Here is a 27,839-nt window from a genome sequence, read left to right as displayed (position 1 = left end):
AGAAGGAGACACAGAATCGGAAACAGGCTCCAGGCTCTGAGCCATCAGCCCAGAGCCTGACGCGGGGCTCGAACTCACAGACCGCGAGATCGTGACCTGGCTGAAGTCGGACGCTTAACCGACTGCGCCACCCAGGCGCCCCCAGTACAAGGTTTATTAATCAAAACGATGTTTTACCGTAATGTGTTAGATGTGAGGGATACACAAGAGTGTAAGATAATGTGCTTCTGAGGAATTTAACAATCTAGTTGGTGAGAGAAAAAACATATGTAAATAGAATCCCAGAGAATCTACTGCTGACGTGTGCGGTCCTGACAAGTGTAACAGGGGTATGTGGGGGAGAGAACAAGAGCCTCTATCACCCACGTTGGAGCAGGGCAGGGCAGCTGAGGCATTAAAGCTAGTGTTCCTCCCAGGATACCTGAGCACAGGAAGACAGGACAGACATGATAGGACCTGGCCAAGACACTCTCAATGGGTCTATCTCTATGCTTCCTGAAGCCTTTGTATCCACTTAGAGCATTCTGGGGGGAGGTGGGAGGTGGGAGGAGAGAGAAAGAGGGAGGGGAGGGGAGGCGGGGGGAGAGAGACAGAGAGACTGACTCTCAAGCAGATTCCACGCTCAGTGTGGAGCCTGACTTGGGGCTCCACCCATGACCCTGGGATCATGACTTGAGCCAAAATCAAAGGTCAGATGCTCAACCAACTGAGCCACTCAGGCACCCCCAACTTAAGAGCATTTTGATACCCTTCAGCTTTGTCTGCTGAGGCCAAGCCAGGCCCACCTTTGTCCTGTGGTTTTGCCTTTCTTCCTAACACTCTCAGACTTGGACTCCTGCAAGCTATTCTCACCTCTTTACAGTACCACATAGTGGGAGGGAGCAATAATTTGTCTTCAAATGTTCTCAGATGAACCACACAAAACACAGGGTTTAAATGTTACATCTTTATTATATTAAGGTTAAATCAAAAGGAAATATTTCATATAAAACACTGGAAAAGTCATTTAAAATATTTATCCTAAGGGTTAAATCTAAGAACAGGAGGTAGAACAGTCACATGGCTTCTATCTGTGATAGGACAGCTCCAAGGGATCACCGCAGGGAGACAGGCAAGCCATATGCCACAGGTGCAGCCCCAATAAGATACTTGAGTCGGGGAGCCTGGCGCGCCTGATTGACATAGTAGAGAAGAGGGGCTCCTGGGCCTGCTCCAAGCCAACCCTGCAGCAGAGCCTCCGTGTAGCGGTCAATGTCACGGTCAGTCACATCCCAGAGGTTACCCAGAAACAGGGGACTGGGGAAAAAAAAAAGAACTACAAAGTGAGGGCTCTAAAACAAAATACATGAGGAAGGATTTAATGTTCAGACCTGGGAAAGAACCTGGGGTGGGGACCTAGGTTAGGCCCTCGAGACTCACCAGCCAGCCATGATATACTTGAGCACGATGCCAGCCCCCTCCAGGTTTCCATGCACAGCCAGGGCTGCGCTGCTGCAGCCAAACAGCAGGGCCACTGCCCGGCAGCCGAGCCGCAGGACGGCCTGTCCGTCCAGGAAGCGGGCACCCGCCCCGTGCCCTGCATAGCTAAGGCAAAAGGATGTGAAATGAATCTGACCCAGCAGTAGCCGGCCTCTGGAGTGTCTCCGGGGGCGTCCTGAGTCAGCCAGTGGCTTGAAAGCCACAAAACAAACTATGGTGATACCCACCCCCCCCCCCCCCACTTCCCTGCCCTGAGCACTCACATATATAAGTCATGCTCTGTCAAGGCTGCTTGCACTTGTTCTGGGCTCGGCACCTCCCCAACCACCCCTTTCCAGCCAGCTTCACTGCAGGGAAAAGGTAGGAGTAAGAACTGGGGTCAGCTGGCAAAGAGGGCAGAGGGAATACTAGGCAGAAGGTGGGCTGCAAGCTTTGATTCAGGGGAAAAGGACATGTTACCCCTCTCTACCCTCCCCCACCCCCTTTCTTACTCTTCTCCCCCTGACCTGCTAAAATTGGCTCGAAATTGCTCCTCTGTGCTTGACAGATTATTGTGAGGGTTTAGGACGTAGAAGGTATTGCGTGGATCCACCCCTTGGCTTAGCACTGCTGAGGCCCCCGACTGAGGAGAAGACACTGGTGATCAGGATCCTGGTCTGGCCAGAGAGCCCAAGCTTCAACAAACTCCAAACCCCTTTCCACGACTGAACCATCCCATCCCTAAGACCCTCTCCTGTCTTCCCAGATCTCCCTCAATTACTAATCATTCCCCCACTCCCTGAAACCCACCTCTCTGATGATGGAATAGCTGAGCAAGAAGTGGAAGGAGGGCAGCCGAGTGACAGGCAGTGCCCGGAGACTGGGGATGCTCTCCCATGGCAGCTTTTGCAGGTCCTGGACAAAAAGCATGCAGGGATTACCATCCCCAGCCAGGCATCCACAAGCATCAGAAGGGGGCAGAGGGGTGACCTGGTGCCCGCTGCCCACCAGATACGGTCCCTCCAGCCCCCAGCTCCTTACCTTGTCTAGCACTAAGACAAGATGCCTATTGCTTGGTACTGTCTGACCCTGAAGACGTCGTACTGCCTCACTCAGAAGCTCTTGGGCTCGTTCTGGCCAGGCTGGGCACAGCCCATAGGCCAAGGTCTCAATGTCCTGAGGGGTGAGGGTACTGGCACCACTGAGCATGGTCTGCAGGGGAACAGTGGTCAGTGAGGGCCATCGCTCCCATCTCCACTCACAATGGCAGTGGGGGAAGAATTAAGTCCAGCTTCTTCCCCCTCCCAGATTTCTCAACTCACTTTCAGCAGAGCTGCATCAGGATATTCCCAGCCACATTCCTGCAGCAACTTTTGTAGGCGGGAGGCCTCCTGGGCAGGGCCAGGGTCCTCACTGGATGGCAGCAACAGTCCCCTCCAGCAGCCCAATACATGTTTCTCTAGGGAAATGATGAGTGCCTGAATGAGGAAGAATAGAACGTTCGGTCAGAGAGGAGCTGAGGAAATGGGTTTTCCAACGTATATATTTGTTTTACACATCTTCCCGCCAGTTAAAAAGGCAAGAAGCTAGAAACGTTTTTCATTTGCTGAGACTCTGGGGGGGTACAGATAAGATGATTTATCACATATCACTATGTCTCGACAAATACAAACAGGTGGGCAATGAAAGCTAAACCTGGGAAGCTGATACTTGGGCTTAAATCTTTTTTCTTGTATGTATCCTCAAACATTCTGTTGGCATCACCCCTTTAAGTTTTTAGCTCTTTTTTGAAGTCGTTCTCAAGTAACATAATTTTTTATTTAGGCTATGCTTCCAGAAAGGACTTGAGGTAACTCGGCACTAGCCCGGACTTCTGAGAGAGAGGACAGTGACACGCAGGGTCACTCCCAGGGCAGGCCTGACCCCACCCCACCTTGGGAGCACACACCTCCATCCTATGGTCCAGTTCTAGCCGTCCTGTCCACCATTCTCGCTTGTCAGTACAGCTGCTGTTCTCTTTCTGTTCCTTCTGGATGGTGTCAAACTCTTTCAGGGCCGAACTCAGAGGAAGCTTTGGGAGATGGGACTGTGAGCTTTCTGCTTGTCCACGTGATCACCACCTCTCCATCCCCCCAGCTGCGGGATATGAGCAGCTTGACCAGAAGCCTACCCCAGCCCAACTTTGCTTGCTGGCCCAGGAAACCTACCTTGCTCTGGGCAGTGGGGATCTGCACAGTGACTGGGGGATTGTCTTTTTCCAGCCGGGTCAGCAAGAGGGTGTTGCCCACAGTTCCAGGCTGAAGTGTGGCCAGAGCTAACACACACACAGTCACCCCTGACACACAGAGCATACCCAGAATCATTTCAGCTCTTACAAGGAACTCCCTTCCCCATCTTCTGCACTCAATCCTACCCATCACTCAAGACAATTCTAAAAAATCTCTGCTCACTGGAGTTCAAGCTGCTCTCCCCAAACAGCCCCCTGTGGAGAGAGACCACATCTTGTACTTCGATGTGTCCCTCACAGAAACTAACAAAAGTTCCTGAACAGAGGGAGGCACTCAAATCATCTGTTAATGTGTTTTGTGTTAGTGCAGGGAGACTCTGGACATCTGAACCTACCCCTGAAAAAAGACACTGAATCTGCTAGTAACGCAGAGTGGAGGTTAAAAAAAAAAAAGCACAAGACTTCCAAATTTAGGGTATTTCTCTTTGGTGAGAGTAACAAAATGACAATCAGTGAAAAGGGAGGATATGTTCTTCCATAGGGTCATAAATCTACGTTAACTAATGCCTTAAACTCCTTCCCCTAACTCCTTAGTAAGAAGATGCAAAAAAGGACAGGAGAGCCAGCTGAAGCCTGCTGCCATACCGCTGGGGATCAGAGCCAGGCGCTCCTGGAAACTCTCCTTCTCAGGCTCAGGGAATTGACCAGATCCTGAAGCCCTGAAGGAAAAGAGGTGCTGGATGCGGGCCAGGGGGACATCTCCAGGCCTGTCCTGCAGGCTCAGCCTCTGCACCTGGTCTGCCATTTCGAGTGATCCCCGGTGCTTCTGGGCCTTGCTGCAGATAACATAAGTAGGGGTGAGTTCTCCCTCCTTCAAAATCTAGACCTTCCTTCCAGTCTGTCCCCTGCATGGGCCTTGGGGAAACTCACCTGAGCTGCCTGTGGAGGTGGGTGAGCAGCTGGTGGCGACAGGTGATGGACACAGACTCAGTGACAAGGCAGGCTGTGGCATAGGGATCCCGGTGGCCCAAGCACAAAGCCAGGAGGCGGCAGAGGTAAGCATAAAGTCCACTAGGAGGGCAATGACTAACCCCACGGAAAGCAATGGTCAATAAGTCACAGATGGAATCCAGGGTAGAGAGACCTAGAGGAAGGTGAAGATACTTGCTGTTGATGAGTCCCATACTGTTTAGGTGATGAAACTTTCCATAAAAGTCCCAACTTTTCATAAAACTTTTATGGAAAGTTCTAAGTTTCCAAGGTTCTATCTCATCTCCCACTTGGATAAAAAAAGCTACCATTAATGCAGGGCAATGTGCCAGGTGGGATGCTATGCAACTTACCTCAACTCACCCCATCCCCCCAAACCCCATTTTATAGGTAAGTAAATAAAGGCTCAGAGAGGCTGAGCAACTTGCACACATCTAGTGAAGAGAGTGATGGGATTCAAACCCAGGTTCAAAGGCGACCGGATCTAGATGAGGATCCGAAGACAGAACCATGGGCAGGCCACAAGGGCATCAGATCAAGCAACCTAGAGGCTCGCCCTCTCCTAGTGACCAGACCTCAGTGGCTAGCCTCACCAATGGCTACAGGGGCAGAGGAGAGTCGGAGCCGAGGACCAAGACCCTTGTCTCTCTCCTTGTCTGGGCATGGGACCGGCAGCTCCTCTTTACTGGAATCACGTCTCAACACTTCACATTCTCCTATGGCTGTATCAGGTCCTGGAGCTGGTGCCTTCCCACCTAGGGAGAGAACGTGACTTTCTGTAGTTTCTTCCTCCTGTCGTCTCCTTTGTTCTTTCTAGGATCCAGTCCCGGAGCCAGGAACAAAGTTGTATATCTGTACTGTCTTTGGCATCAGTTATTTCTTGTGCTTTGGTCCCAGGGCAACCCCGACCCCCAAAGATGTATGCACCTTCTACCTCCCACCGTTACCATCTTACCTGAGGCTGAGTCTTCCCCGTCAGAGCCCCTGAGGATCTCAAAGCTCATTTCCATCTGGTTGTCAGTCATTTCCTCCTCAGGGATGGTCCTCATGATCTCAGAGCCCAGCTCCTTACAGTGTCCTGATGTCACCTTCTTGGCCCTCCGGCTCCTACCACCCAGGCCCGGGAGCCCAGGGGCACTACTTGAGGCTGCCACTGCAACTGTCTTCAGGCTCGGGTTCTTCCTGGCCTGGCCCCGGCCCCGGCCCCGGGAAGCAGTGCCCCGTCTCTTGGGCCCCTCTGCAGGCCGTGCCTCAATTGAGACAGGGTCTTCCAAATCACTGTCATCACTGAAGTTCACCTGGGATGGGTGGGAAAGGGAGAAGGGCCAAGGGGCCTTCAGTGATAAGACATCTGCCAGCAGGTGGTGCTGCAGAGGCACACTCTCGGAGGCCTTTGGGGGAAGATTTAAAAATTAACCTCTCCAATTGAGGCAGCTCAATCAAGGGCCAGGACTCTTGGGTGCGGAAGGAGGGAGAGAAGGGAGGAACAAAAAGACAAAGGATGAAAAGGAAGAGGAACCACAGAGTTAAGGAAAGCACCTTCTGTTTGAAACAAAGATAGAATTGTCTTTCTGTGCAGGTTAACAGTAGAGCTGAAGGCCCCACCAGGTCCTGGGAAAGGCACCTATTCTGAATTCTCCAGAACCACCCCACCTGACACCAACACCACCCAGCCGCAGTCCCACCTCACCTTGAGGCGCGTCTGGACCCTCTGTTGTACTCTAGGGGCCTTGGGAACTTCAGGCTTGCTCTTTGTAGGGAGGACTTCCTCAAACACAGTAAAAGAGACTCGAGTGCCTGCTGGCCTGACCTGGCCTGGGGGCTTCGGTGTACAGGGCAGTCCTCCACCTTCCAGACTTTTCAGAGAGGTATTATGGAGGTGCTGGGTAGATGAGGCTGCCCGCTGACGCCCCCTTCCAGAAAGTTTTTGGCTTCGCGGCTTAGAGGGCTCTGAGCCTGGGGAGGGTTTTACTGATGGTGGCTGCCAGCCCCAGGAGCTTGCAAAAAGTTGGGTAGTGCAGCAGTTGAGGCCGGCCAGCTTTGCAAGGGCCCGAATCAAGAGCAGGCTGGCTCGCCAGGGCTCCAGGTGGGGTACTCGTGCTGCCACAAACTTCAGCCCCGACTCCAGGACCTTCCCCAGACTCTTGTGTGATGGCCGGCTCAGCCCCTCCAGTGCCAGCTGTGTGTAGGCCTGAGCCAAGATCTCATCCAAGAGGCTCGGGACAGGGGAGGGAGGTGCTTTGTGATTCAGGGTAGTTTGTAGAGCTTGGGTGAGGCGCTCAGTGGCTGCAGGGCAACCCTTTAGCACGACCTGCAGCAGATCCAGACCCTGGGCCTGATGGCCCAAAGCCAGCCTCACCCCCGCTGTGACCAATGCCCAGCGCAGACAGACTGCCGAGAGCACGGGGCTGGCACAGAGCAAGCAGTCACACGTGGGCAGGTGGGTCAGGAAGCCGGGGCTGGGCTGGGGCTTCGCTTTCAGGACAGGGGAGGAGTTAGTAGAAGGTGCCACAGGACCTGGCTCCTTGGCCACAGTGGCTACCAGCTCCAGGGCAGGGCCTCTTAGGAAGGGCTCCTCTTCAGGGAGCTCTGGAGGACGACGGACCCGGGTCTGCTGCTTGCCCTTCTGCAGGTGGACTTTCTTCACTGAGTCCAGGTGCTGGGCTAGCCCGCCAAACTCTGGGGAGAGTGGAGCCAGAATTACAAAACTGGGAGAAGTGATACCAAGTGCTTCCTGAGCTACCCCAGGGCCCAACTCCTTAATATAGGTGTTATTTACTTACTGCTTATATGGATTACTGTCTGATCGGACTAAATATTAATATGGCTTATTTTTGTTTTCAGTAAAATCCCTAATGTTTCTTCCCATCCCATAATAGATAAACCCAACCCGCAAAACCCCCATACCTGCACCTGAGACGGCTGCATAGGTCAGGAAAGCAGGTGGGCACCAGGAGGCCCACGTCTTTATCCTGGCTCTGGGCCCCAACTAGGCCCATGATCCTGGTCCAAAACACTGAATTTCTCAACTTCCTCATTTCACAAGTGAGAAAAAAAATCCATGTGTCCACCTGACTTTCCAGGGTTTTGTGTGGGTCAAATGAAATACGAGAGGGAAAAGTGGTTGATAAGAAGGAGGGACACCAGTGGTCTGATTGAAGCAGAAGAGTTAGAAGTCCCTGATTTAGGGGCGCCTGGGTGGCTCAGTCAGTTAAGCGTTCGACTTCGGCTCAGGTCACGATCTCGTGGTCTGTGAGTTCGAGCCCTGCATTGGGCTCTGTGCTGACAGCTCAGAGCCTGGAACCTGCTTTGGATTCTGTGTCTCCCTCTCTCTCTGCCCCTCCCCTGCTCGCACTCTGTCTCTGTCTCTCTCTCTCTAAAACATTAAAAAAAATTAAAAAAAAAAAAAGGTCCCTGATTTAGAAGGAACTCACACTTTCACATACAAAGATGTGTCGTAGTGTTTGTGTGCCACTCCCGCCACTGCCCGTGGGTGTGGGGGCATGGCTGCTCACCTGTGCAAGACTCCAGTAAGAACAGAACCTGCTGCAGGTCCGACTCACAGAGGTCAATGTCAGTGCGTGCCAGCTCCAGCTCCGCCTTCAGCACCAGGAACAGGGCACACCTTGTTGGGAGAAGAGATGACAAGCAACTCATGCAAGTCTTTGTGTTCCTGAGTCCATCTTCCTGTCCCTTTCACTGGCAGCACTGGGGCAGGCTCCTGGCCTCTGGAGGACCTCTACTCTCTCGAGCTGACTTCAAGTCTACCCTGGGAAAACTCTCTACACTTCTCCCTCATCCCCAGTCGTCTTTGTGCACGAGGACAGGATTTCCCAAACCACATTCCCACCCAAAAAAAAGGATCCTGTGGGCAAAGGGACTTAGGGAAACATGGCACACCAGCTCTCCCTTTTGGAGAGTTACAGTGTGGATCAGCGTACTGAAGGATGTGAGAAGTCCTACAGGAAATAAAAATGTCTAAGCTTGGTTAAGTCGGCATTTCCTACTTACTGAGCCATGGGATACGTTCTCCCAACCCCTCCAAACATAACACGTAAATCTGTGGAAGAGTTTGGGACCCCAGAGTCCAGGATGTGGGCACTCAGGTTCTGGAATGGCCTCCTCTGGCCTGTACTCACTGGTGTGGTAGCTGCAGTTTCGTTGTAAGTTTCAGGGCATCCAAGCAAAAGGCCTTGGCTTCGCTCACACAACCCAGATGGCCTAGGCGGGAGACCAGCTTCTCTGAGCAGCTCAGCACCTCTGTCAGAACCTGCCATTTTTGTACCAGATTTTCACCTGGTACAAAGGAGAGAGACGAGACCACCGTCACTCAGTCACAGCCTGGATCCTCTGGAGGCAAAGCTGGCAGCCCCACCATCTGGCCTGTTCATTCCCACTGGGCCTCGCTCTCCTCCTCAGACTCACCATAGTCCAGAAATGGGGTCTCCACAGCCGCCTTCTGAATCGAGAGCACGTCACTGCCCAGGAGCAGGAGGATAATGCTTCGGAGGAGCTTATGGGAGTCGACGAGTGCAATCTCAGGCGTCTGCCAGCCTGTGCAGGGAGTGGCGGGGGGACAAGAAGGGAGATGATGCCGCCAGAACTGCCACCACCTTCACCTACTAAGATAGCAAATGCAAAACGTGCTGCTGCTGTTCTTCTGTGCCTAAGGCAGACAGAGCGAATCAATCACAGAACTCTTTCCCTCAGACCACGTGGGGCCTCAGAACCCTTGTTAGTATAGCATTCCAGCCAGGTACTAAGCAATCGATCAGTCGGCAGACAAACAGAGACTCATATGCTATCCCAGGCCTACTCTGTGCAGCCTCTCAGTGGGCTAGTCCACACAGTTGGGACAGCAGAGGGGACAAGGGCTTGAGAAGAGCTGAGAGTGGACGATCCACACCATTTGACCACAAAGGGCCATCATCCACCCTATTCTTTCACCTTGGGCACAGAGCTGCTCCCGCAGGGAGGCTGAGAGGCTGTCTGATGAGAGGCTGAGGTACGATGCCACCACCTGCAAGGCCTGGACACGCAGCAAGTACCAGGCCTTGGATGATCTCTGGAGGGCAGGGTCCCGAAGCACAGACAGCAACAGAGAGGCACCCTCAGTCACCTGGGAGACAGGGAGGGCCAGAGAAGAGTGGTGAGTGAGGTCAGAGCAGCGATTCAGAGCTTAGGATGCCCCTAAAGATCATCTGGCCCAGCCCCTGCTTTTGAGAATAATAAAAGCTGTGGAGAAAACGACAGCCTGAGAGGGCGCAAGACGCAGACAAGTCACACAGTTAGGCTGTGAGAAAACTCAGGTTTTCTGCATCTCACTTGATTTCCAATTTGGGCTCCATTGCCTTCCTGGGATCAATGTCATCTCAGTCTCTAGTCACAGGACAGTGTGACTGAGGCAACTGGGAAAGAATAGAAAGGACAAGGCTGGGAAACAGCACTGCTTCTCACGGTTGGGAATACTCTTCCTAGCTCCAGGGAAATCTCAGAAGCCTGAAAAATATCCCGAAAATCCTAAAAATCCTTCCAATACCTGGGAACTTCAGGGGTTAAGAAAGTGAGAAATACCTTCTGGTGAACACAGTAGAGCTGACTTCGAAGTAGGTTACAGGTTAGCGAAAGGAGCAGGTACGTGTCAGTGTTGTGATCCAGAAGCTTCAGGCTTGAGTCTGCCTCTTCCAGGTATAGCTAAGAAAACAATCATGGGATTCATGAATATGCTGGTGAGGAAAGGCAGCCAGACATTTCAAATTAAAGTGGATTAAAACACTTGCAAGTAAAATGCAGAACACCTCCAACTAAGTATTCAATTATTTCATATATTATAATCTACAACATGAGAGTTATTCAATCACTCGCTAAAATGTTCATTTAATATCTTTCGGTTAACTGCTATGTTAGAAAGACATAGCTGAATAAGGAATAAGCAAGACTTTCCATCCAATAGCTTGCAATGCAGTGGGGGTGCAGACACACCTGTGTAATCGTGACACAATGCCATTAGTGGTATGGGGACCCAGGGAAAGCAGGTGATTCTGCCCTTGAAGAAGAGGATGTATAAAATACTTCATGAGGGAGAGGACAATTAAGCTAGGCCTTGAAAAGAAAGTAGAAAAAAGGTGGGTGGAGGAGGTGTATTTAGGGTGGAGGGGCTAATAGAACCAAAGGGAGGGAGGCACATACAAGGCTATAAAGTAACTGGCGTGGATGGACAGAAGTTCCATGGTGGGGAGTGGCAAGAAAAAGCATGAGCCAGGATACAGAAGGTGTGCAATACCAAGTAAAGTGTCTAGACAGTATCATCCTACAGGTAATGAAGAAACCAATGAAATCCTTTAAGCAGGAAAAAAGATGAGATCAGATCTGTGCCTTAAAAGATCATGTTAGAAGACAAAAGGGGCCTCCCTGCTGGAGGCAGGGAGACCAGCTAGGTGGTGTTGGAGCAGTCCTAAGTGAGTGGAGAAAGGGTGACTAGGGCAAATGGTGGGGAAATGCAGGATTAGTGGTGTATTTCTGGTGCAGGATCTATAAGACTTAGGAAACAATGGTTTTGCAGTGAGAAGGAAAGACGCTTCCTCTTCCCACAGCTGCCTCCCAGCCACTCCACACTTTACGACCCTCCAGCAGGATGTGGCAGTAGAAGGCAGGGAAGATGCCCCTTCAGTATCTTGTCTTCTCAGAGAAAAGATGGGTCACTAAAGCCAGGTCCCCCCGCAGCTCCGGGCTTGGCTGGCTGGGCACTCACCTGGGCATAGCTGGGACAGCCAAGCATCAGGAGTAGCTGGCTGGCGTGGCAGGAGGAGCCGGCTGCCTTCGCGTGGTCCTCCAGTCTCTGGGAGACGATCCGTACGAGCAGGAGGACCTCCAGAGCCTGCAGGGGCTGGTCAGCCAGGAGCAGGAAGTTTACCCAGCTCCTGCTCGAACCTCCCTTTCTACCCTCTGCTCCTCAGCCCTTTGAGACCTTGGTCTGACTTCAGAGCCTGGATGAGGTGTGGCTACAGACAAGGCCACCACCTGCCATCCTCAAGAAGCCTGAGATAAGAGCAGCGAGGGAGCCTACCACCATCCAGCCTCCCGCGTGAAAGCTTAGGTACCAGTCAGCATCGACAGCTGGGAGTTACCGAAAGCTTACTATGGGCCAGGCACTGTGCTGAGAGGTTTACATCAGGGTAGGGGGATGGGCGAGACAGGCAAGAGGATCAAGAGGTACAAACTTCCAGTTATAAAATAAGTAAGTCGCGGGGCTGAAAAAGTACAGCACAGAGGGTACAGTCAATAACATTGTGATAATAATGTATGGTGACTTCCCTCACCATGGTGAGCACTGAGTAATGCACGCTATTGCCAAATCACTATGTTGCACGCCTAAAACTAATATAATATTGTGTGTCAACCATACTTCAATTCCTTTTAATGTTTACTTACTTTTGAGAGAGAGAAAGCCTGAGCAGGAGAGGGACAGAAAGAGAGAGGGGACAGAGGATCTGAAGCGGGCCCTGTGCTGACAGCAACGAGCCTGATGCGGGGCTCAAAGCCCTGAACTGTGAGATCATGACCTGAGCGGAAGTTGGGATGCTCAACCGACTGAGCCACCCAGTTGGTTCAAGCCCCACATGGGGCTCTGCGCTGATAGCACAGAGCCCGCTTGGGATTCTGTCTCCCTCTCTCTCTGCCCCTACCCTGCTTGCTCTCTCTCTCTCTCTCTCTCAAAATAAATAAAAATACACTTAAAAAAAAAAAAGAATTCATAGATCTAAAAAAAAAAAAAAAAAAAAAAATTGAAGGGACACCTGGCTGGTTCAGTGAGGGGGGCATACAAAGTTGTGAGTTTGAGCCCCACATTGGGTGTAGAGATTACTGAAAAATAAAATTTGAAGTGAAACTTCAAAAGTCATTATAAAAATATCAAATTGTCAAAAAGAGGGGGTTCACGTGCATCAGCTCTTTTAATCTTTCATAGCGACTCTAACCCCAATTTTACAGATGACTATAGACTAAGAGGCTTAAGACTCACGCAAGTTAAGTTGCTTGCCCAAATTCACATCACAGGTACGGGGGAGAGCCAAGACTCAGATCTAGCGCTGAGGCAGCTTCCCTCGATTCTCATGCTAGAAATATGGCCTAATGGCCACAGTAACAAAGATCTTTTTTATGTACCATGTTCTTTTTCGGAGGTTCCTAATGTGGGGTCCAGGGAAGAGCTTCAGGGAGTCTGTGAAATGTCCTGATGTTGCATGTAAAAATGTAAAATTAAACCTATAGGCATCTATGTATGTTTCAGAAAATACACAGCTCAAATTACCTAAGAATTAATAACTATATCTGACATTTGAATATGCCACTTAAGGACACCATGAGGTAGTGCTATTACTGTCCTCATTTTAGACACAAGGAAACCTGGGTTTAGGAAGTTACGTCACTTGCCAAGGTGAGTTAAAATAAAGGACGAAGCTTGTATTTCAACTTAGGAAGCCCGGTGATAGAGGCCACAACGGGCTACATGGCTTCTTAGCAGATACACCAGCCAAAGAAGAGGAAAGAGTGGGCTTCTGGCGTGTGTTAATGCCCTGCCCCATTACCTTTGCCGCCAGCTGATAGAGGGCTGCTAGGGTCTGCAGTGAGGCTGCTGTCTGCTGGAGACACCGTACAGCGGGGGCTTGTGCCTTTGTAAGCACCTCCTTCCAAAGGGCCAGTGCTTGGTCCAGGCATTTGGACTGAGCTAGAAGTCAGAAGAAAGGGACCGGCCACTCTCTCAGTGTGGGCCATCTGGGGAGAATGCAGCCTTCTTCGTAACGCCCTCTGCCCTCTGTGCCCACCTCCCACCCTACTTCCTTTCCCCTACCTGGGGTCCCCATTCTGCTCTTAGGAAGACACAGAGGAGACCCCATCTAGCACACTACATTCACAACCCTCACCAGCATCTGCAGCCAGGTTGAAGGCAATGTTACTGTATAGGAAACGATCTTCTTGGAGTTTATCTTCATAGTTCAGGTCATTGACTTCAAATTCCTCCAGGTTATTAGGGGCCTGGGCTCTCCGATCCCGCTCGATACCCTAGATGGGGGGGAGGGGGGATCAGGATAAAAAACAGGGCTGGCACCAGCTTACTGTGGGCCTGGGGGAAATAATCCAGTTCTGCTAAGCCCCACAGAAGCCACACTTACTTCCTGCATTTTGGTCTCCAGGGTACAAATGTAGAACCATAGGAGGGCCTGTGCTTTATCATCCAGAAGCCGATCCTTGGCCTGGGTCTCAGGCCTCACAGACTCCAGAAGCTGTAGGGCTTCCTGGATAGCATCCAGGGCAGAGCTGAAGGGAGAGGATGGACTTAAGCTGGGCCCATGACGAGTACCTGCCATAGTGTCCTGGGAAGGACCTTCTGCAGGATAGCCGGCCCCACCCTTTGAATGAGCACCCATGGCCACAAACTGAAGTGGCTGCTCAGGGACTTGGGAGAGGGAAACGGCCTCTGAAAAGGGTAAGATGACCTAGGGTGAGAAGCAAGAGTGGCCTCCCCAGCTATTCTTCCTCACCAGTTGGTCTGCTGGGCAAAGTCATGGTAGCAGAGCACCTGAGCCAGTTCCACCAGGTGGGTGGCTCGAGCCCAGGCCCCAGCTGGTGTCTCCTCAGGGCTCAGCTCCAGCAGGTCACAGATGACGTTGAACCGTTCCTGCCCTGTGTCCGCTCGCACAGCCTTATAGGCCTGCAGCTCCTCCCTCAGCAGGAAGACCAGGGTCTCTGGGTCCCAGCCACTCAGGCTGTCTCGCAGAGTCCTAAGAGAAGGCAGGCCCAACGCCATGTCAGGGAGTCGTGAAGCATGGAGCTTCTGCCCCGTGCCAAGGAGTCCCAGCCTTGGCTTGCTGAGAGGTCACTGACTTCCCAGTCATTAAAGCAAGGGCATTGCCTGTCCCCCACTGCTCCCCTATACCTAGCACAGTGACTGTCATATAGTAGGCATTTGATAAATAACAACGAACAGAGGAATCAGTGCCTTTTTTTAGACAGAAGGATACACGAGACCACCAGTACCAAAAGCTAGCCCTAGCCAGGGAGCAAACATGGTTGTCTCCCTCCCCACCAACTCACCTCAGCTGTAGCTCCTTGTCTCCTGCTCTGGCTGCATCCATCTTGATCCGAACCCAGAAGGTGACAGGCTCAGCCATGTGTTGGGGGCCACAGGGCTGCAGGGCTGTCAGCCACAAAGTCACCATCTCGCAGCCCTGGGCCTGTTTACCCAGTTTCTTCAAACTCTCTCCATGCAGCCGGAAGCACCTGTGCAACTGACCATAGAAAGCAGAGACCAAACTGCAGAGAGGAACCACCGAGTCCGTAATAGTGGGGTGTACATGCCACACAGGTACATACACCACCAGGTGGTCCGCCAGCCCCCAAGCCTGCCCCAAGGCAGAAGACACCAAAGCACTAAACACCCCAGGGGTTCTCAATCTGAGGCTTCAATCCACCCCACCCACATATTTATGTCCACAGCCCTAGAAACCTGTTTCTCCTCCTGTAACCCCTCTCTCACAAGTCAGCGTCTTCTCAGTCCGAAATGCCAGGCCATCCTTGACGTTCCCTCCGCACCCCACCCCCCCACCCCGTCACAGCCAGTCACTTACCAAATTAATCCCGGGCTTCTTGCACCCATTCCCTTCTTCCCATCCCGCAAGACGCTACTTCAGTTCAGATACCCACCCTTTTCGGCCCAGGCTACAAGAGCACTGGGGGTGCCCACTGTTGTCCTGGTATCTTGTTCATTCACCATAGTGATGCCAGAGAAACTCAAAATGCCAAGCTGATGTCATGCCTTCCTTTGAGAGGCTCATCTGCCTCACTCAAGATGAAAACCAAGGCCCTCTACAACCCATCTCACCTGCCACTCCAGCCAACCCATCATTTCATGGGTCTCCTTGCGATGGTTCTCACTCTGGTTACTTAAAGGGCCTCCTCGGGGACTTTAAAAATAACCAGATGCGTGGGCTCTAGCACCAGAGATTCTGATGCAATCGGCTTGGGCCAGGCATCAGAATGAGTTTTTTTAAGTACATTCAGGGGATTCTAACATGCAACCAGGTTGAGAACCACCAGCTTGAACGTAGCTAAATATAAAAAGTGAGACCATTAAAAAAAAAAAAAAAAAGTAATAGTACAAGTGAGGTGTGGAAGACACCGTCCCAGGTACTTGGCTCTTAACACGCTACTGCAGGGCAGGGTCCTGGCCAGGCCCTTTCATGCTACTCAGGCCTCCAACATAACCTCCCTTCCTGCCCTCGTACCTTCTCAGGAGGCACCTCAGGATAGGTGTCCGGCTTCACCAACCCCAGGTGCTGACAGAGGGGCTCAGAGATGGCACAGGCCTCGGAATATAGCTTGTGACTATAGAAGCTGTAGGCCAAGTTACTGGTGTAAGAGGCTGCAAGTGAGAGAGAGAAGAGTTGACAGCGGAAATAGTTCCCACTGCCGCTCTCCTGTTGGAGAGGCAGTAGAGAGAAGCTCAACCTGTGGCCGGCTCAGTAGCTTCCAGATCAGACAGGAAGCCCTACTGCTAGGGAATGAGATAGGGGCAGCTCTCCCCTACCTGCTCCAACTCAGCCCGTGACGTCCATTCCTGTAAGGCACACCCACACCAGCGGCTCCTTTGCACTTGTTCTACAAGCGCAAGCTGAGTCTTCACTCCTACACAGGGCCCATTTCCTCACATGCCAACTTTTGCCTTCATCTTCCTCCGAAGGGCAGCATTTTGGGGTTAACGCTCTGGCCTATCCCTTATCTCCTCCTCCTCTCATTCCACGAAAGCCACACTAGGAGCCTCCTTGCTGTTTCTTGAACACGCCTTAGTTCCTGCCTTAGGGCCTTGGCCTTGACTGTTTCTTCTGCCAAGGATGTCCTTTCGCAGGTGTCTACATGGCCAACTCCATCACACCCTCCAAGTTTTGCTCATGTCACCCTCCCAAGCAGGCCTATCCTGACTCTATTTTAAGTGGTAACTTGCCCCCTCACCCATCCTAATTCCCTTTCTTATCCTGCTCTATATTTCTTCCCCCCTGCCCCCACATTTCTTATCACTTTCTAACATATTGATAATTCAATTATTCTGTTGCTTATTATCATTCTCCCCTAACCAGACTGTGGCTCCGTGAGGGCAGGGATCTTTGATTCGTTTACTGATATACCCAAGTCCTCGCAATAGTGCTTGGCACATGGTAGGTGCTCAATAGATATTTGTTGAATGAACAAAATTTGCCCTAAACTCTAGTTTATGCAGCTTTTTGGCTATCAACACAGATGGCTGGAAAAAATTAAGTCAGGCTTCAATATTCCGGGAAGAATTTTCAAACTAGTAATTTTTGTGACTGCTGATGATATTTTCATCTCAATGGGTAGGTTCAACTACTGAATATATAAATATGAAAAGTTCTGGGGCACCTGGGTGGCTCAGTTGGTTGGGCATCTGACTTCAGCTCAGGTCATGATCTTGCAGTCTGTGAGTTCAAGCCCCATGTCGGGCTCTGCGCTGACAGCTCAGAGCCTGGAGCCTGCTTCAGATTCTGTCTCTCTCTCTCTCTCTCTGCCCCATCCCTTGCTCTCACTGTGTGTGTGTGTCTCTCAAAAATAAAAGAAAAACATAAAAAAAAAAAAAAAAAAAAGTTCTCCAAAACTTTTCAGTGACTGAACTCATTGGGTTTGTATAATTTAATGGGGCCATCCTTTTTATAAACTGAAGGGAAAACGTATTATAAAATACAAAAATAGACAAAACTAAAGTATGCCGTTAGGATAATGGTTGCTTTGAGGAGGGGGGGTTACTAGGAGGGGGGCAGAAGGAGGGGTTTCCCCAAGGTCTAAATCATGCTCTTACTTGACCTAGACATTGGTTAAAAAGTATGTTCAGGGGCGCCTGGGTGGCTCAGTCGGTTGAGCGTCCGACTTCAGCTCAGGTCACGATCTCACGGTCTGTGAGTTCGAGCCCCGCGTCGGGCTCTGGGCTGATGGCTCAGAGCCTGGAGCCTGCTTCCGATTCTGTGTCTCCCTCTCTCTCTGCCCCTACCCCGTTCATGCTCTGTCTCTTTCTGTCTCAAAAATAAATAAACGTTAAAAAAAAAAAAATTTAAAAAGTATGTTCACTTTGTACTTTGTACTTTTCTGTATGCACGTTTCAACTGAAAGGGTGTGGAGAAGTATATATGCAAATTCATTTATACACAGTACATCTCCAGAATGATACGTAAGAAATTGATCATATTAGTTGTCTCAGTAGAGGAGAACTTTGTGACCAGGATTAGGAGAGAGAGACTTTAGACTACATGCCTTTTTGCGCAATTTGATTGTTGAAGCATTTTTACCTGGTTTCTAAAAAAAAATTTTAAGTTATAAATATTCTTTAAAACTTGGGGTGCCTGGGTGGCTCAGTGGGTTAAGTGTCTGACTTCGGCTCAGGTCATGATCTCATGGTTCGTGGGTTTGAGCCCCATGTCGGGCTCTGTGCTGACAGCTCAGAGCCTGGAGCCTGCTTCGGATTCTGTGTGTCTCCCTCTTTCTCTGACTCTCTCTCTCTCTCAAAAGTAAAAATAAACATTAAAAGTAAACATTAAAAAAAATAAAACTTCTAGAAAGGTCATAGGGGTGCCTGGGTGGCTCAGTTGGTTAAGCATCCGACTTTGGCTCAGGTCATGATCTCGTGGTTTGTGAGTTCAAGCCCCACATTGGTCTCTGTGCTGACAGCTCAGAGCCTGGAGCCTGCTTCGGATTCTGTGTCTCCCTCTCTCTCTGCCCCTCCCCTGCTTGCACTCTGTCTCTCTCTCAAAAATAAATAATAAAAAAACATTTAAAAAAAAAAGGTCATAAAGTTGCATATCAGGTACATTTTCATGAAAGAAAACACCAAATCATGTTTCAAAGTCAATGACAAAAAACTTGTGTCTGCTATCATAAGTTAGCCTTATCACTTCTCTACTACTATAAATGTTTTAAAAAAATGTTTTTTAATGTTTTATTTATTTTTGTGAGAGACAGAGAGACAGAGTACAAGCGGCGGGGGCGGGGGCGGCAGGCAGAGAGAGAGGGAGACAGAATCCACGAAGCAGACTCCAGGTTCTGAGCTGTCAGTACAGAGTCCAACATGGGGCTCGAACCCATGAACACGAGATCATGACCTGAGCCAAAGTTGGATGCTTAACCAACTGAGCACCCAGGCACCCCTGTAAATGTTTATAAGTACAAGTGATGAGGGTCACTTAAGAACATTTTTTTCACTGCCTCCTTAAACCATGAGGAGCCCCCAAGGTGGTCAGAACCATCCAGCAAGTGCTATTTGTCTGCCTAGTGAGTGATGACCTTCCCCCCTGCATCTGGGCCCCAGGGCACTAACCAGTCATGCCCAGGTAGTCAGTCAGCTCTTGGCCTGACAGGCTCTGTAAGGCCTCCAGCATCCAGATCACAGTAGATTTGCAACTTTCCACCAGCTGGGCCAGGTCAGCCAAATCAGTTACCTAAAGGGACAAGAAGGTCTTGAGAGTCAGAAGAGACATAATAGGTCCAAGGTGACATCTACCCCACCCCAAACCCAAAGCAACTCCAAAGCTCTACCAGGGCAGTCCAGCAACCCCAGACCCCAGGACCTGTCCAGGTCTTTTGATTCCCAGACTGTACCTGACAGCTTTGTGCAAAGTCATAAACCACCACAGTGTAGAGGTGAAGTCCCTGAAATTGCATCTGAACCAGAGACTGCTGCTGCTTGGAGGAATCCCCACAGACCTGAGGAAGGAAGGGGAAGGTAGGGTTGAGAGGCAGAGATACAGGATGAGCTCCAAACTGAAGACTGGCCCAGAGTCCTGGAGAGTTGACTCAGCCCAGGGAGTAGGAAGAAGGGCATTAGGAGGGGCCATGGCCCTCCCAGAGTAGACTAGGCTTCTGGTGGCTGCACTAGGCATAATCCAGAGAGCAGCTGACTGAGGAGGGAGCCAGGGCTTCCAGATCTTACCAAAGACCTTAGCCTGATAGTCTGCAGAACCACATTCCCACCCTACCTCTAGGTTTTTAACTCACACCATCCTGCAGCTGCCGGATGAGAGAGCAGTACCCGCCAAGAAAAGCAAAGAGGCCCAGAACAGCATCCAGTCCATAGCGTCTCTTGATGCCTCGCTCCAGTCCTGAGAGGAGGAACTGGCAGCTGTCACATAATGCCCGCAATGGGGGTGATGGTGCCTCCACACTGTTGTTCAGGACAGCTGATGCCTTGATCAGAAGCTCGGCCAGTGCCTGGGATCCTCCCTCCCCAGCCTGTAGCAGTTCAACCCCAAGTTGGCATAACTGGAGGCTGGGGGCCAGACTGGTGTTCCTTAGGTAATCATGGGTCTTCTCCACTACTCTCGAGGCCTTGGCATGGTGGCCACTCCAGCAGAGGCGACGGCAACGTTCCAGGGTGAGTTCCAAGAGACAGAGGGCCCTCTGGGGAGAAAGAGGACCAGGAGAACCCCCTCCCTCACCCACCAAAACTTTGATCACATGCCTGGAGAGCAGGTCATCTAGGAAATCAGCATCGGCTTCATTCAGACTGTGCCCAGTGGCATCAAATAGCTGATGGGCAGCTACCACTCGACAGGCTGTTGGAGAAGCAAAGTGGGGAACCTCACAAGGGGTACTTTCATCCTCCAAGAGTACAAGAAAGCTCAAGGCCTTCAGCCGAGTTGATAATGCAGCTCGCCGCTCCTCCAGGGTTTCTGCTGCCTTCCAAAGCAGAGAAAAGCTGCCTCGCGCCACAGCATCATAGTCCTGGGGAGCAGCTTGGCGAGAGCAATGCACCAAACAGGCATGAAGGGGTTTTGCAAATCGGAGCGTGGCCTCTGGGATTCCCTGTGTGGCAATGTTCCGCAAAAAGATGAAGAGAATTCGTTCCAGGTACAGGGGTGGGCGCTGGGGGGTAGACATCAAGTAGCCATTGTAAGCCAGCTCCGCCAGTTTCAGCAGGCTCTCCAGGTGCCGAGGGCAAGCCAGCTTGGCAGTCAGCTGCTGGTTGCAAGCCCTCAAGATGGCATCACAAGCTTGTCTCCTCTCGGCATCAGATCGGCAGCTGGATGAACCAGCTGGAAGCTTGGACAGGAACTCCTAAGAGGAGAGGAAGATGTGATTGGGACCACCAAAGTAGGGACAGATAACTAGAAAGGGGGCTTCTCAGGAGAGGATCCCCTATTAGCCTATCTCTTCATATAAGACAAAAACCCCCAGCTCATCTTGGAAAGCCAGGTGTATCCAGAGCTAGACACAATCCTACCTTCAAGTCAGGCAGCAACTCTTCAGCTTCCTTCACGCTGCTTAGCAAGGTCCCAAAGTTGATTCCTTTGAAGCTCCTCATGGTGTTGGAGGGCTAGGGAAAAGGAGAAGGATTAGAGTAGGCGGAGAAGATTCATAATGGAGGGCAGGAGAAGGGCTTGAAGGCTGCAGAAGTGAGGGGCGGTGGGGGGGGGGTTGTTTGCAAAGAATCCCATGAGAAATCCTATCGGGAGGGGCGCCTGGCTGGCTCAGTCAGTGGAGCTGTGGGATTCTTGATCTCCGGGTCGTCACTTCCAGTTCCACTTTGTAGAGATTACGAGATTACAAGAAAAGGGAAGGTAAGGGAAGGTAAAGGGAAGGGAAGGGAAGGAGAAAGAAAGACAGAAAGAAAAACAGACAGAAAGAAAGAAACCCTATTCGGGAAAAACGCCCATGTCAGGACAGCAGGCTCCCGTTATAAACGGACGCTTCTGCTTCTCCTTCCTCTCGGGGGATCCGGAGCCTCACTACCCATTCCACCACCCCAACGCTCCATACCGGGAGGCCTCCACTGAGTTCGGAGCTCACCAGGACATCCGGAGGTCTCCCAACCTTCCTTCGCAGAGCCGCCCCTCCCCTCAAGTCAGCGCCGGGACCCCACCTCACCTTGGCACGTACACACGTTCACGAGTTCCTCTGAGCTTTATCGCCCCAGAGGTCGCCTCCCCACCAGGTCCAGGACTTACTCGCCAGAAGAAGAGCTCGGCAAAAACCCAAGACCCAACCTTCGTTTTCCGCGCCAGCCCCCCCTTTCAAATATCTCCAGCGACCAATGAGCGAGAGCTTTGTAACGCCGGCGTGCCGCGCGGCACAGTGGGAGTTGTAGTCTACCCGCGGCGCCGCACCATCACGTGATACCGGCGGCGGGGTCGAGTTGCTGTGGGCGTTAAGGCCTCTTGGGGGCGCGGGTTTCCCCATTTACGCCAAGGCGGAGATCCTTAGCTACCCGTTGCTTAGTCGCTATCGGGAGAGCCAGGCCTCTGCCTCCTTCTCCCCTTTATCTTCAGCGCTCAGAGTTTAAATTTCAAGAGAAGAGAAATAGGGTAGACAACAAAAAGAACTTACTTGGAAACTCACGCGGTTTGGGTTACTGGGAAAATAGGGCGTAGCCTTTCCTGGAGTTCTTTAAAAATATAATTTTCTGAGGGCACTGACAGGAGTACCATGACTTCCAGCCCTCCCTCTCTCTCTCTTTCTCTCTCTCTCTCCCTCTCTCGGCCTTCCAGCCTTGCTCTTTACATAAACGGCATCAACTGGATTGTATGAGGAAGACAGAGGATCTAATGCTCCATGATGGGGTGTAGAAGGTAGAGGGGAGGGTTAAGGGAAGAACCAGGAAAACTCACTTCACTGGGATATTTCACAGTCATTAATGGCTTACGTTTGCTAAGTACTAACTACATCCCCAAACGTGCAGATTCAATTGGTTCTGTTTCTCTTTCCTTCCTCCACCAAAGAATTCAGTTCAAAATTCTGGTCTTCCAGTTAGCTTTTTCCTGATGAATTCTATTGGATAACTCATCCTTATCTATCTCCTTTCTCTTTCTTTTTCTTTCTTAATTTCTCTTTCTTTCTTTCTTTCTTTCTTTCTTTCTTTCTTTCTTTCTTTCTTTCTTTCTTTCTCTTTTTCTTTCTAGGTGTTATTTATGTAAGTAATCTCTACACCCAGTGCAGGGTTCAAACTCAGGACACTGAGATCAAGAGTGGCATCTTCTGACTGAGCCAGCGAGGTGCCCCTATCATCATCGTCTTTCTTCATCATTATCCACCTCTTTAGGAGCTGAGATTCTAGCAGAGACTATTTTTAAAAACAAAGACAAGAACGAGAACATCCCCAAAGAATCTCAGTGTTGGAATGATAATATTAATGTAGGTGCTAAGTGTATGTTGTAGACATTACATACATATCTCTTGTGGGGTAGAGGACCCAACAGAGGTGTTTGTAAATGATCAGTGAACGTATCAACTCTCATACTGCTCATTTCCTCTTGCTTACATCTTAGCAATCACTACTCATTTATTTACATGTTGTGTAGCAAGTGTTCTAGAACTATTTTCCTGTGTTTTGTTACATCTACTTGATTCTAAACTCCTTAAGGGGAGAGAATTTGTCCTTTTTATTCCTCTTCTTTATATATATATATATATATATATATATATATATATATATATATATCTTTTTAAAAGTTTATTTTGAGAGAGAGAGCACGAGAGAGGGGCAGAGAGAGAGGGAGAGAGAATCCCAGGCAGGCTCCATGCACTGTCAGTGCAAAGCCCAGTGTGGGGCTCGAACTCACAAACCGTGAGATCATTACCTGAGCCAAAGTTGGATGCTTAACCCACTGAGCCATCCAGGCCCCCTCCTCCTCTTTTTAAAAAAATTTTTTTGGGGGGGCGCCTGGGTGGCTCAGTCGGTTAAGCGTCTGACTTCACCTCAGGTCATGATCTCACACTCCGTGAGTTCAAGCCCCACGTCTGGGCTCTGTGCTGACAGCTCAGAGCCTGGAGCCTGCTTCAGATTCTGTGTCTCCCTCTCTCTCTGCCCCTACCCTGCTCATGCTCTGTCTCTGTCTCAAAAATAAATAAAAACATTCAAAAATTTTTTTTCAATTTTTTTTTTTTTGAGAGACAGAGAGAGAGAGAGAGAGAGCAAGCTCACACCCCTGCACAAGCCAGGGAGGAGCAGAGGGAGAAAGAGAATCTGAAGCAGGCTCCACATTCAACTCAGACCCCGATACAAGGCTCAATCCTATGACCTTGGGATTATGACCTAAGCCAAAATTAGGAGTCAGATGCTCAACTGGCTGAGCCACCCAGGCACCCTTCTTTTTTTTTAATGTTTATTTATTTTTAGAGAGAGAGAGCGTGGCACTTGTGAGCAGGGGAGGGGCAAAGAAAGAGAGAGAGAGAAAATCCCAAGCAGGCTCCACACTCTCAGCACAGAGCTTGACTCGGGGCTCAATCTCACGAACCGTGAGATAATGACCTGAGCCGAAATCAAGAGTTGGGTGCTTAACTGACTATGCCACACAGGCACCCCTTTTTATTCCTCATCTACTTCTTACAAGAAATAGGAAGTTCCTGAAGTATTAAGAGATTGATAAATTCTGACCATTTATGAACCTTAGTCACAAATTTCAATCCCTCATTTGAGTGCCCAGCTTCTAAAGAGAAAGCACAGGATAGTGGAAAGCACTTTGAGTCTGGACAGAGAAACTGGATTCTAGTCCCAGTTCATTGTATTATTAATCTGTGAAACAGGGATAGAAGCATCAAGCCTCACTACTTCCCAGGGGTTCTGCCAGCCTCAAATAGAATAGCCTTGAAATGATTTCCAAAGGCCCTAACAATGCTACATAGACATTTTATATGTATTGCCATATAAAGATGTCAGAGATATATGGATGACTGTTATAGTCTTCCTGAGGATTTCAATGGTTTTAAAGAGTGAAAAACGAGATTACTGTTAGGTAAAAAAAAGGTTGCAGAACAGCATGATTCAACACTTTGATTCAATTTTTATTAAAAGACAAAATAAAAACCAACTGGGGCACCTGACTGGTTCAATCGGTAGAACATGGGACTCTTGATCTCAAGGTCATGAGTTTAAGCCCCATGTTGGGCATAGAGTTTACTTTGAAAAAACCAAACAGCATTCGAATCTTGGTTTCGGTTCAGGTTGTGATCTCACGGTTTATGAGTTTGAGCCCCATGTGGGGCTCAGCATTGACAGTGCAGAGCCTGCTTGGGATTCTCTCTCTCTCTGCTTCTCCTCGACTCTCTCTCTCAAAATAAACAAACTTTGAAAAAAAATTGGGCCCTACCCATTTATAAAATAAATAAAAAATGACAAACCCCAACTAATATTAAATCTGTGGATTAGACTCCAAACAGCGGTATGAAGAGTGGGATTAAGGGAGCCTCTCCCTCTCTCTCTCTCTCTCCATATATATGTATATATATATACATATATATGTATTTGCATTTGATGATCTTACAATGAGTTCATTCAATTTATTGTAAAAACACACACACACACACACACCTTAAAGCAAACATGAAGTATTTTTACATTAGATCTAATCCCAAGCATGACAAATTGTTGTTTTATAATTCTCTTCTGTGGTTCTGTGAGGAAGTGGTGGCAAAAAATAATAAAAGGGACGGAGAGAACCACAGGGTTGGGGTTAGGGGAACAGTGATGGGGAGTGGAACCTAGACGTAGCCAAAGGGCCATGGCCATTAGCTGGGAAAAGCTCCCCCTCTCCCTGAGCAGGGACTGAATTTCCAGGAAGAGACAGTCCTCCAGGTCTCAGAACCCAGTGCTGACCTCATGTTCCAATTCTCCTGCCTTCTTGTCCACTGGCTCCTGGTTCCTTGGGATGTTTCTGCTCTCCTCAGGATCACTTCAAAGTTCCAAATCAAATAATCATGTGTCCAGCTGGAGGGGAAGTCAGAAAATCAGGAGCCTCTTAGTGAAAGATAGTGGTGTGTATCGAGTCTGACACCAAGCTGACCTTCCCACTTGAGGAAGAGGAAATGAGTTCAAGTGGAACACACTGACACCCTACTCAGCTGCTCACATACCCCAGAGCAGAAGGCCTCTCAATTGCTTGATGCTTCCATCTGGGCCGGGACCAAGGATAAACACTTCTGGGAATCACCCAGCCACTGGGATGCGTTGGAAAGTTCTATACCCCCATTACAGCCCTATCCATTCATTCTCACACCCAAATCTGGTTCGGCTCAGCTGGATTGGAAGAGTTTTAAAATAAAACATAAAAGCAAACACTACTGTAGTGCTTACGCTGTGGGCCAAGTGCCGTTCCAAGCCCTTATATACAATAATGTTTTTAATCCTCAAAAGAGCCCTATGGGGGTAGGAATGACTATATCATCCCTATTTTACAGATGAGAAAACGAAGGCACACATTTGAACCCAGGCAGTCAGGCTCTGGCACCATCCTCTTAACCAGTTCCCTACGCTGCCCCTCAGCAGAGCATCAAAAGCAGTGTTTTGCAGGCAGTGCGCACCTGGTGAATCCATCCCTCCTTTGACTTAGATGGGCAGATACCAAAAAGTGGACCGGATGGCCAAGGCTAAACACTCCAGGTCGCTTGCCCGTCTCCCAGGACAGGGCTTGGGATGAGGGAGCCAGGCTAGAGGGGGAAAGGCAGGGGACACAGGCAGTCCATGGCATAGAGGAGGCACTGGGCAGGCAGCATGAAGCAGTTTGGCTTTGGTTTTGCCATTCACGTGCTACGTGCTCTTCAAGTGGACCTCCCTCGTGCGTAAAAAAAGTTTTTTCCCAGCACCTTTGGAGAAAGCTCAAGGGGGACAAAGCTAGGAACCTCATTAGTCGGTCTCCTCTTCCTCCCTATTTCCTGATCACTTAGGAATGTGAGACCTCCTCGTGCTTCCATCAGTAAAAAAAAATTACTGCTATCCAAAACAACCAATCATTGACTAGGCTCTGGATTCCAGTCTCGTAGACTTCCCAAATGGGCAGCTCTTAAAAAGCCAGGTTGGACTAGCCTGTTTCCTCTCAGATACATACTAAGCACAGCCACGGGCAAAGCACCCACTGGTGTGTACATATGGAGGACACGAAGGCAAGTAAGCCACAACTTGTGCCTGTCCTCAAGGAGACCATACTATGGTGGAGAGGGACGGAGAGTCTACAAATACCTATAAAATATATGTAGGCCCAGCTCAACAGGGCAGAAAGAGGAAGTGGAGTTTTGCAAGAGATTCTGTCTTTGCTTCAAGATAGGGGACGGAAAAGATATCTGTTTTTCTGTACCTAACCTCTGTTCCCTGCAGTCTGGGTGACGGAACTTGTTTTTTCTTCTTCTTCTTTACCGAATAGGGTCCTGAGACCACCACCCATTCCTTCCCCCTCAGCCTCACCCTGCAGAAGCCTATCTATGCCGAATTCCTACAGCACCAGCTGATGTTATCTCTCCGCACAGGTCAGAACTTGCAGGTCTTGGTCCATCTTGCATCTTCCTGTCTGGAAAGCAGTCTGGGACCCAGGGACATATTGTCAATCCCTTTCCAAAATGGGTGGGTCCCCCATGCCCGGCTCAAGCACATTCCAGGACATAACCTTGAGCCTGCCCTCCCTTCATCCCCACCTTTTTAAAAGCTGGCTCTGCTTCCTCTGACAAGCCTGGGTTTTGGTGGGAGGAGGAAAGGCAGATACCATCAGGTGAGGCAGGGAGGGGCCCACCAAACTGGTGTTCCCACTGGTACTCTTTCCTGCCCTGATGGCTTCCTCACCCTCACTCAGGCTGGGTGGGGAAGAGTCAGGTACAGACAAGATGTCCCAGTCCCTCAGCCATTCACTGTTCTCTCCCCTTGGCATGCCCTTCACTTAGGTTGCATGCAAGGATACAGGACAGAGGACCTGGTGAGCCCTGGTGGTGCTGGACAAATGGTGCATTCTGCCAGGTAGCGTACACGGGCTGAGCTCCAAGTTGTTTCTGCAGGAAGGTCCCAGATTGTCCCAAGGGGGTGGTCATAGAAGCAACTCAAACCTCTGGAATCTTTGTTCAGTGATGTGTGCATTCATCCCACATCCTCCAGACACGGTCTCACCCTGGATGTGGAGCAAGGGTCTTGCTGGGCAACTAGAAAGGGTACCTGTCTCCAGGGTAACAAGATCTAGAAGATCTAGAGGCCTCAAGCATTTCCCACCCATTTCTGCTACGAGGCAATGCTACGGCTCTCAGTTTATATATACTAGAGACAGTCTTAGAGAGGCTAGAAATACAAATACCGTCTGCTGGCAACCCCATCTCTATCCTCAAACTCTCCAGCTGCCCACTCACCAGAAACTACTGATGT

General features: G+C 50.0%; 1 protein-coding gene across 1 annotated transcript; it reads right to left on the bottom strand.

Annotated features, from left to right (window-relative positions):
• Nucleotides 1-937: 937 nt before the first annotated feature.
• Nucleotides 938-27,814, bottom strand: ESPL1 (extra spindle pole bodies like 1, separase). The gene is made up of 32 exons (XM_047066434.1): nucleotides 26,901-27,814; nucleotides 25,320-25,430; nucleotides 20,952-21,044; nucleotides 19,727-20,785; nucleotides 19,331-19,435; nucleotides 19,050-19,170; nucleotides 15,958-16,094; nucleotides 14,768-14,961; nucleotides 14,215-14,454; nucleotides 13,846-13,990; nucleotides 13,597-13,735; nucleotides 13,261-13,400; nucleotides 11,427-11,561; nucleotides 10,250-10,369; nucleotides 9,623-9,794; nucleotides 9,101-9,229; nucleotides 8,815-8,971; nucleotides 8,191-8,300; nucleotides 6,366-7,354; nucleotides 5,631-5,973; nucleotides 5,269-5,430; nucleotides 4,616-4,829; nucleotides 4,331-4,521; nucleotides 3,666-3,793; nucleotides 3,407-3,529; nucleotides 2,781-2,936; nucleotides 2,500-2,670; nucleotides 2,269-2,373; nucleotides 1,986-2,101; nucleotides 1,743-1,826; nucleotides 1,420-1,584; nucleotides 938-1,296 (listed from the first exon to the last, which is right to left on the bottom strand). The coding sequence occupies exons 3-32, from the start codon at nucleotides 21,030-21,032 to the stop codon at nucleotides 1,095-1,097; spliced, it is 6,333 nt and encodes a 2,110-aa protein (XP_046922390.1). The 5' UTR covers nucleotides 21,033-21,044; nucleotides 25,320-25,430; nucleotides 26,901-27,814; the 3' UTR covers nucleotides 938-1,094.
• Nucleotides 27,815-27,839: the final 25 nt, after the last annotated feature.

Source organism: Lynx rufus, unplaced genomic scaffold (genome assembly GCF_022079265.1).
Source record: "Lynx rufus isolate CCGP_SWC_20201006 ecotype Redwood Valley unplaced genomic scaffold, mLynRuf1.p SCAF_7, whole genome shotgun sequence".
In the NCBI taxonomy this organism is placed as follows: Eukaryota; Metazoa; Chordata; class Mammalia; order Carnivora; family Felidae; genus Lynx; species Lynx rufus.
Note: the sequence above shows the minus strand (reverse complement) of the source record. Positions and strands in the feature narration are given on the sequence as shown.

What these genes read in the sequence shown, in the direction of transcription:
- ESPL1 (XM_047066434.1), bottom strand. Translation starts at nt 21,032, where the DNA reads ATGAGGAGCTTCAAAGGAATCAACTTTGGGACCTTGCTAAGCAGCGTG. An exon ending in ACTTTGCACAAAGCTGTCAG is followed by an intron (nt 19,171 to 19,330) that starts GTACAGTCTGGG and finishes TTGTCCCTTTAG; the next exon opens with GTAACTGATTTGGCTGACCT. An exon ending in TTTCGAGCCAATTTTAGCAG is followed by an intron (nt 1,827 to 1,985) that starts GTCAGGGGGAGA and finishes TTTTCCCTGCAG; the next exon opens with TGAAGCTGGCTGGAAAGGGG.